This window comes from Coenobita brevimanus, chromosome 77 (assembly GCF_032717465.1).
Source record: "Coenobita brevimanus isolate Jiangsu-jjx chromosome 77, ASM3271746v2, whole genome shotgun sequence".
NCBI classification, from domain to species: Eukaryota; Metazoa; Arthropoda; class Malacostraca; order Decapoda; family Coenobitidae; genus Coenobita; species Coenobita brevimanus.
Window position 1 is genome coordinate 4,851,904 of NC_137030.1, and position 10,000 is coordinate 4,861,903.

The 10,000-nt window shown below is 44.7% G+C and overlaps 1 protein-coding gene across 1 annotated transcript in view; it reads right to left on the reverse strand.

Annotated features, from left to right (window-relative positions):
* Window positions 1-10,000, reverse strand: part of LOC145408432 (uncharacterized) — a 39,383-nt gene that overhangs the window by 4,035 nt on the left and 25,348 nt on the right. The window contains exons 3-6 of the mRNA XM_080279161.1: window positions 4,866-4,946; window positions 880-1,053; window positions 348-457; window positions 32-114 (exon numbers count right to left, since the gene is read on the reverse strand). Coding sequence (XP_080135287.1) covers window positions 32-114; window positions 348-457; window positions 880-1,053; window positions 4,866-4,946 — 448 coding nt within the window. The remainder of the gene's footprint in view (window positions 1-31; window positions 115-347; window positions 458-879; window positions 1,054-4,865; window positions 4,947-10,000) is intronic.

The window sequence follows — 10,000 nt, forward strand, 5'->3', positions numbered from 1 at the left end:
GCTACGGTATGTAGTTTGGACACATATTTACCTTAGGAGGCATTCTAGCCTGCCGTAGTCCAGAGGGACTCCCAGGAACGACATTAGACGTAGTGCCTCCTGCTCCAGACGGTGCTGTAAAAAATACATATCGATATTAAAAGACCAACGTTGCCAATAATGTTCCTTTAGTGTAACTTGAGCTTGCACTGATTGGTGGATGGTGAACGTAGCTATCAAGGTGGTAGGATAATGTTAATTTCGAACACAGATAACTATGAATGATAATAAGGGAGTATCACAATCTTAAAGTCTAATTATCACATGCCAGTTAACACTCTGGTATCCCGTAACACCTGCGTACTCACCTGCAAATACTCGTAGTGAAGGACCAGCGTTTGTGTTTGGGGTAGGGAGAGCCATGCCGTGTACAGCTTAACCCACAGTTCAGCTCGCTCCACCGTGAAGTTGTGCCACGCTGTATGGGAAGGGAGAGGGAGGGTGGTGAATGAGAGAGAAAGAGAGAGAGAGAGAGAGAGAGAGAGAGAGAGAGAGAGAGAGAGAGAGAGAGAGAGAGAGAGAGAGAGAGAGAGAGAGAGAGAGAGAGAGAGAGAGAGAGAGAGAGAGAGAGAGAGAGAGAGAGAGAGAGAGAGAGAGAGAGGAAGGAAGGAAGAAGAAACTACCTCAGAAGAAAAGGAAGAAGCTAACTACCTCACCCTTTTCTCACCTGTGCCCGTAAAAAACGCAGGTGTGGCAAATCCTGTGTGTCCTGCTGCGTGGTAGACAGATAGATAGATAGATATACAGAGAAAGAGGGAGAAGAGAAGAGAAGAGAAGAACAAGAAGAAGAAACTACCTCAGAAGAAAAGGAAGAAATTAACTACCTCACCCCTTTCTCACCTGTGCCGGTAAAAAACGCAGGTGTGGCGAATCCGGTGTGTCCTGCTGCGTGGTAGTGCCTGAGGGCCACGAGAGCCTCCCAAGGGCTTCTCACCAGCACCACCACACGCCTCTCACCAGCAGGAGGCAGCAAGAACCGAAAGTCACCCCCTCGATATAGCCCATCCTTTACATCTGCGTGTGTGAGATGGAGTGAGAGGATGGGGTGGTTTTAAGGAGTGTTATTCAATCCCTCCTGTACATCTGTGTGTAGGGGAGGTGGAGTGAGATGATGGGGTAGTTTAGAGGATGTGGGGAGGAGTGCTGTCTGTCTGCCTCTCTGTCTGTCTGCTCCAGCTATCTGTCTGCTTTAGATATCTGTCCTTCCTAGTATCTCTGTCAGTCTTTATCTGTTTATTTATCTGTGTGTGTGTGTGTGTGTGTGTGTGTGTGTGTGTGTGTGTGTGTGTGTGTGTCGGGATTCGTGTGCACATGTGACTGAGTTTGTACTTTATTTTTTTTTTTACATAAAACAACAGATTTAACCTAATAATTCCTCACTGTTCATTTATTTATCGATATTTGTTATCATTTTAATCATCTTTTTTTATATTCATCCTGTTATATCATTACACCCAGGAAAGGAAAAAAAAATGATTCAAAACACACACACGTCATAAATATATATATATATATATATATATATATATATATATATATATATATATATATATCAAGGACACTCACAGTAACAGGAAAAATCAAAAGCGTTTTCATTATACACCGTTTATAATGGAACTCAAAGTGAATCAGAATTATTTACAAGCCCTATACAGTATGCAAGGGTGTGACGTCACATTGGCCACGTGACGTCAACAAAGCAATAGTATGAACAAGAACATACATACATACGTACAAAAACATCCATCCATACAAAAACATACATACATACAAAAATATACATACATGCTTACATACATACATACAAAAATATACATACATGCTTACATACATACATACATACATACATGCATTCCTACATACATACACACGTGCAGGCTCAGACGTTGGTATGTGTAGATATGAGTGGTATTCAGGGCATTGTTGGAGTGAGAGAGAGAGAGAGAGAGAGAGAGAGAGAGAGAGAGAGAGAGAGAGAGAGAGAGAGGCAAAAGAATATGTATGAAGGTTTGTACAGCAACAACACACAAATACAGTATATAGATGGAGAGAGAGAGAGAGAGAGAGAGAGAGAGAGAGAGAGAGAGAGAGAGAGAGAGAGAGAGAGAGACAGACAGACAGACAGAGACAGACAGACAGACAGACAGAGACAGAGAGGTAATGCTAGCCTCGTTCTCACAGCCCTTGAGTAATTGGTATAATCCGCGAATGAGCGCAGTTCCGTCTTAGTGTTGAATAATTCCGCACGCAAAAAATAAGCCGGGATTGAGTGCGGGAATGTTGTTTGCGTGCAGGGAATGTTGTTTGAGATTAGGGAATGCTGTCTGCGGGCGGGGAATGTTGTTTGAGTGTTACTGAGTGAAAAGGAAATTGTTTGGATGCGAGGGGTAGTGTTTGATTACTGTTTTGAGTGCAAGAAATACTGTTTGAGTGCAAGGATGTTATTTGCACGTTGTTTGAGTAAAAAGAATGTTGTTTGCGTGCAGTGGTGTTTGTACTATAGGTCAGTTATCTGAGTTTTGTTTGTGTGAATGTAATGTATGCGACAATATTATCCGAACGAAGGGAATATTCGAGATGTGTGAGTGTGGGAGACATTTGAGTGAAATTTGAGTGCAAGGGGTATTGTTGATGTGTTTCTTCGATGTGAGAGGTTGCGTGAGTGATATCTGAGTGTGAGTTACTCTGTTTGACCGCAGATGGTTAAAACTGAACATGAAACCAGAATTAAATGAGAAAAACCGTAATTGCGTGGAAAAGTTGAAGAGGAGGGGGATATCAAGGAAGAGATGGAGGGATGGAGTGGAGGGGTAGAAGAGGAGAGGGAGGCCAAGGAAGAGACAGAGGAATGGAATGGAGAGATATACGAGAGAGGAGGGTATGAGCTGGAGGGAGGGCAGAACTAGGGACGGGGCGACGTGGAGACGATTTATTTGTGGTCACCCCTTACGGAACTGGGGCGTCAGGGAATAGGTAAAGAGACAGATAGGTGGCTAGAGTAGCAACAACGCTCTTTTTGACCGCGTTCACAAGACTAAAATAGCGTGCACTGCCCTAGGATTTACCAGGGTACAAAAAGACACGAAAAAATAGAGGATTACAGAAATAAAGACACTGAATTATGTAACCTCGGGAATACGTATCTATGTAATCTTTGTATCTACGAGTATGTCGCCAGTGTTTCTATCTGAACTCCTATGTCACGAGAGGCAAGTTTTATCTATCAATCTGTCTAATCTATATCTGGCCGCGTCTATCTATCTATCTATGTCTATCTGTGTGTCTATTTGTCTGTTTATCTGTCTGTGTGTCTGTGTCTCCGTCTGTCGTTTTCTACCTGTCTGTCTTTTGTCTAACTAATTTACTTGTATTTTCTTCACGTTTCATGCATTGCACATTTGCCCACTCTCTCTCTCTCTCTCTCTCTGACTGTCTTTCGATCTATCAGTCTGTCTGTTTGTCTAAGTAGCCTTCCCCCTTCTCTCACATTTACTCTCTCTCTCTCCCTCTCCCTCTCTCTCTCTCTCTCTCTCAACTGATCGTCACCCTTTGAGAGTGAGGGAAGCGTGTAATTTCGCACTAATTTCTCTAACCACGAACTTTGCCACTGTCTCTGTCTGTCTGGGTCTGTGTCTCTTTGTCTTCCTGCCTGTCTGTCTGTCGTTGTCTGTCTCTCTGTGTGTTTGTGTCTGTCTGTCTGTTCTCTTACTCCGTCTCTGTCTGTCTGTCTCTCTATCTCTACTAGTTAGTTCATTTACCTGTCTCTATGATGTCTTGTGTGTGTGTGTGTGTGTGTGTGTGTGTGTGTGTGTGTGTGTGTGTGTGTGGGTGGGTGGGTGGGTGGTCTGCTTGAAACAACATTTGTCTTGTTTTGATAATATGTGGAAAATATATATAGTTAAGAAACAGGAATAGGAAAGATCATCATCATCATCATCATTATCATCATCATCATCATCATCATCATCATTTCCATAGTTATAAATCTGATAGGCCGGATACATAAACAAGAACACAGTTACAAAATCACAAGAAAATCATCCTCACACCAAATGACATAAAGTGCACGAGAAAAGTAGCACACGAACACCAAGGTTAGGAAAATATAACATCTGTAACTCTCCTCTATAACTCGCATGCCCAGGAGGTAAAATATTGGTGGTATAATCCTCTCAGAGCCTCAGAATTATAGCGCTGACCCCCTCGACTGCTATAATAATCAGAAAACGATGGTACACTGATGCTGATAATTTGGGTTAGAATTATTCACCTGGTGCTGAGAAATTCGCTGCGTTGGATCCTCTCACTCATGAATAAAGGAAGGATTTGACAGAGCTGCGGTCGTCGAGAGAGAGAGAGAGAGAGAGAGAGAGAGAGAGAGAGAGAGACCCCCAAGCACCATCTCAACCTTTTAGGAAAATCATCACATTTCTGTCTTTGCAGCTTAAACAGAAACGGCCAAGTCCACTATGTGTTCAAAACTGTGTCACACTCCCTCACTCATTGCGTTCATGTACCTTTTTGAAAGATGAAGTCTGGCAAGTTACAACCGTAGGATTTTATGAGCGCCACATCTATGCGGTGTGTTGAGGGATGAGGGTATTGTTGGTGTGTCTAGTGTGGGCCTGGAGTGTCTGAGGTGTGTGTGGAGTGCCATTAGAGTGTGTCCGGGGAATTTATTGAGAGATGAAAGACAAGTTTTGGGACGTGTTCAAGTGGCGGATATGGTTGGGCTAGGTGCTGTATCAAAGGTTTCGTTTGTCTTGTATCGTTCAAACTTTGTTATCGTGAAACCTGGTAGTATTCAGCGACAGAGTACGGCTTACCTTCGGGCAGTAATGGGAAGCTGTGGGTCTTCTGCAATAGCGTGGTGCCCTGGCGGTACCCGTCCCTCTCCCCCCATAGACCTGTTGGCAAAGAAGGCAATATATAGGTTAGTCTGATTTGATTAAGATACATTAGATAAGACTGCCATAGGATGGGTTAATTTAGGCTAGTCTGGTTATCACTGGAGGTAGTAGGATTAGTTTATTTTTATTTTTATGTAATCCCTGTCTTATCTGGACGTAAACCCGGTGATGTCCAAGCTGAAATCGCCCTTCCTCTGCAGTCCAACATATTCCCTTCGGGGGGTAGGGAATGATATGAGGGATGTTTGCATAATAGGGCAGCTCCACCGCCCGGTCATATTAGTGCCATTGCATGAAGGCGTTCATCTTCAGTACCAGGAATTTGCGTATTATGTTGTATTGCTATTTTGTGTGAGGGTAATTCGACTTGAATGTGTAGACGAGAGGTGTGACAATGTGAAGTGAGGTGTGGCAGTGAGGTGTGGTGGTGGGAGGAGTGGTGGTACGTAATTTGGTGTGCTGTGGTTGTGTGAGCTGTGGCAGCCTGTAATGTGGAGCGGTATGGCAGAGAGAGGTGTGATGGTGTGTAGTTTGGTTGTGGGGTGTGGTAGTCTGCATTGTAGTGTGGTTGGGTGTGGTAGTTTGTAGTGTGTGTAGTGTGGTGTGCTTATGGGGTGTGTTAGCCTGTAGTGTGGTGTGTTAGCCTGTAGTGTGGTGTGCATGTGGGGTGTGGTAGCTTGTAATGTGGTGTGGCAGTGTGAGATGTGGCGTGGTGTGGCAGTGTGAGGTGTGGTTTGGGAGTGCGAGGTGTGGTGTGGTGTGGTAGTGTGTGGTGTTGTGTGAGGTGTAGTATCCTGCAGTGTGGTGTGGTTTGGGAGTGTGAGGTGTGGTGGTGTATAGTGTGGCAGCGAATAGTGTGGTATGATGTATATGCGTGAGATATGGTGGTGTGTGGGGTTGTATGGTATGGCAGTGAGTGGTGTGGTAATGTATGGTCTGGGAATGTGAGGTTTGTCAGTGTTTAGTGTGGCAGCGAGTGGTGTGGTATGATGTGGTAGTGTGTAGTGTGTCTGTGTGAGATGGAAAGTGTAGCGGTGTGTGTGAGAGAGAGAGAGAGAGAGAGAGAGAGAGAGAGAGAGAGAGAGAGAGAGAGAGAGAGAGAGAGAGAGAGAGAGAGAGAGAGAGAGAGAAGGTGGAGGGGAGGATGGGGAGGGGCCAAAGAAAAGGATAGTCAGAGGAAGTTGGAAGGTAGAGAGGGGATAACAAAGAAAATATGGAGACAAAAAGTAAACTGAATCTAGTAATAAACAGCAATGTTCCTTAGTTGACAATGTAATAATTATAAACCATACTGCAGTTAAACGAGACATTAAAATACCAAGGTTCATAAAAGGGGTTGATGTGTAGATGTAGCGGTGCGAGGGGCCTGGGGGAGGTTGTGGTGGTTGCAGGGAGGGGGAGGTGAGGAGGGGACAGTTTAGGGGAGGGGGAGACGCGTGAAATCTGGATGCGGATGGGAAGTTTAACATTCCACGCAGACTTACTACCTGTGCTATCACTTCTTCCTTATGAGTCATAATTATATGTTGCAGTTATTGGTGTAGGTGTCATTTGAGGGTATAATTATCCAGCATTTATAAAGAGATTTGACCACTGAGCTGTGTGGCGGATAGTGTTGGCGGTGGTGATGGTGAGATGCCGTGAAATATGTACTCAGATGCCATCCATAAATATCAAACACATTTTTTACCAACCAATCCTCAGTTTTTCTAGAAAATATTAAGGTGGACTGTAATCAGGATGAAATTATGTGCACAGAGAGACAGAAGGATGTGATGAAATTACTTGGTCTTCCTGTTTGTTTAATCAGTTTAGTAGTTACATGGAAACTCATTAGGGGACGCTTGTCGGCTCAGAGGAGTTTGCCAGACAGACTAACCACCTCTCTTCTTTACTTGGGTGGGGTCGATGGGTGTCTGTACTTTCATCTGGTTTTTAGTGCGTGTGGAGAGAACAAGATTATTAGTTGCAACAAGAACTGTGTTGTGGAATGGACGTAAGGGTGACAGGGAAAGGGCCAAGTTGACGAAGACGTGATGCATATGGTAAGTAAAGGAAGAATTTTTAGATATTGTTACCGACATCATCTCCGTAGGTAGAGAGCAGTACAGGTAAATGGTTATGTGAGGTGTTGGCTATTGCATGGTGTGGTGTGGTGGTGTGTAATGTGGTGTGGTGCGAAGTGTGGCAGAGTGAGGTGTGGTTGTGTGGTGTTGTGTGTGGTGTGCTTGTGTGACGTGTGGCAATGTGAGGTGTGGTAGCCTTTACTGTGGTGTGGTGCGTCAGTGTGAGGTGTGGTGTAGGTGAGGTGTGTACCCTATAGTGTCGTGTGGTGTGGCAGAGAGATATGACTGTGATGTTGTGGGGTTTTGGTAGCCTGTATTGTGCTGTGGTTGTGGGGTTTGGTTGCCTGTATTGTGGTGTGGTTGTGGGGTTCAGTAGCCTGTATTGTGGAATGGTGTGGCTATGTGTGGTGTGGTTTTGGGGTATGGTAGCCTACAGTGTGTGCTTGTGGGGTGCGGTAGCCTGTAGTGTGCTTGTGGGGTGTGGTAGCCTGTAGTGTAGTGTGGCAGTGTGTTGTGTTGTGTGAGGTGTGTTATTCTATAGTGTGGTGTGTGTGGCAGTGTGAGGTGTGGTAGTGTATAGTGTGGCAGTGAATAGTGTGGTATGATGTGTTTGCGTGAGATATGGTGGTGTGTGGGCTGGTATGGTATGGCAGTGAGTGGTGTGGTACAAATGTGGCTGTACGTGGTAAGTGTATGGTTTGGCAATATGCGGTGTGTCAGTGCGCAGTGTGGCAGTGAGTGGTGTGGTATAATGTGGTGATGTAGTGTGGCTGTGTGAGATGGAAAATGTAGCAGAGAGAGAGAGAGAGAGGGGAGGGTGAAAGACGAAGAGAAGGTGAAGGGGAGGATGGGAAGTCAGAGGAAGTTGGAAGGTAGAGGGATAACAGAAAATATGGAGACAAAAAGTAAACTGAATCTAGTACTAAACAGCAATGTTCCTTAATTGACTATGTAATAATTATAAACCATACTGCAGTTACACGAGACATTAAAATACCAAGGTTCATAAGAGGGGTTGATGTGTAGATGTAGCGGTGCGAGGGGCCTGGGGGAGTTGGTGGTGGTAGGGAGCGGGAGGTGAGGAGGGGCCTGTATAGGGGTGGGGGAGACGCGTGAAATCTGGATGCTGGTGGAACGTTTAACATTTCTCGCAAATTTACTACCTGTGCTATCACTTCTTCCTTATGAATCATAATTATATGTTGCAATTATTGATGTAGATGTCATTTGAGGTTATTGTCTAGCATTTATGAAGGGATTTGACCACTGAGCTGTGTGGCGGATGGTGTTGGCGGTGGTGATGGTGAGATGCCGTGAAATAAGTACTCAGATGCCATTAATAAATATCAAACACATTTTTTACCAACCAATCCTCAGTTTCTCTAGAAAATATTAAGGTGGACTGTAATCAGGATGAAATTATGTGCACAGAGAGAATGGAAAATGTGTTAGAATTACTTGGTCTTCCTGTTTGGTTAATTAGTTTAATAGTTACATGGAAACTCATTAGGGGAACGCTTGCCGGCTCAGGGTAGTTTGCCGGACAGACTAACCACCTCTCTTCTTTACTTGGGTGGGGTCGATGGATGTCTGTACTTTTATCTGGTTTTTAGTGCCCGTGGAGAGAACAAGATTATAACCATAGTTGAATCAAGAACTGTGTTGTGGAATGGACTTGAAGGTGACAGGTAAAGGGCTAAGTTAACGAAGACGTGATGCATATGGTGAGTAAAGGAAGACTTCTTCGAAATTGGTACCGACATCAACTCCATAGGTAGCGAGTTGAGCAGGTAAATGGTTGTGTAAGGTAGCTGGCTATTTCATGGTGTGGTGTGGTGGTGTGCAGTGTTGTGTGGTAGTGTGAGATGTGGCAGTGTGAGGTGTGGTTATGTGTACTGTCGTGTGGTGTGGCAGTGTGTGGTGTGCTTATGTGTAAGTGTGGCAGTGTTAGGTGTGGTAGCCTTTAGTGTGGTGTGGTGTGGCAGTGTGAGGTGTGGTAGCCGTTAGTGTGGTGGTGGCAGTGTGAGATGTAGTGTGAGGTGTGGTGGTGTGTAGTGTGATGTGGTAGTGTGGTATGATGTGTTTGTGAAATACGGTGGTGTGTGGAGTGGTAGGGTATGGCAGTGAGTGTTGTGGCAGAGAGAGAGTGGAGGGTGAAGGACAAAGAGAAGGTGGAAGGGAGGACAGGGAGGGGGGGAGGGAGAGAAGATTGGGGGTAGAGTGGGAACAGAGAATATGGAGACGAAAATTTAACTGAATCGAATCATAAACAGCAAATGCATTGTCACTTTACAGTGTTCTTTAATTGATGATTTAATTCACTCTGCATGTAAACACAGCCGAGCTTTGAAATCCCTAGGTTCATAAGAGGGGTTGCTGTGTTGACTTAGCATGGGTCCGGTGGGAGGTGGTGGGGTGGTGGATGAGGGAGGGATAGGGGGGGGTGGGGATGGGGGGGTTTGGGGGTAAAGGAGATGCGTGAAATCTGGACGCGGGTGGGAGATCTAGATAAACTTTCCTCAAATTTACTGCCAATTCTATCACTTCTTTCTGTTCTAACACCTCCCATAATTATACATCACAATTAATGGTGGAGATGTCATTTGAGGCTTGTAATTATTCTGCTTGTATGAAGGTATCTAGCAAGTGAGGTGTGTGGCGGGTGGTGGTGGTGGGATGGCCTTGGTCGTGGAGAGATTCCGTGAAATATGTATTCAGATGCCGTCAATTAATATCAAGCACATTTTTACCAGCCAGTCCTCAGTTTCTTTAGAATAAATCAAGGTAGACTGGAATGAGGATGAGTTTCTGTGCTTAAGGAGAAAGATAAATGCGACGGTATTACTTTGTCTTGATATTTGTTTAATTCGTTTAATAGTTACGTGGAAACTTGTTAGGGCACCTGCCGGCTCGGAGCAGCTTACCTGACAGACGTACCACCTCTACTAGCGTGCGGGGTGGGTGGATGAATGTACTTTTTTTTTT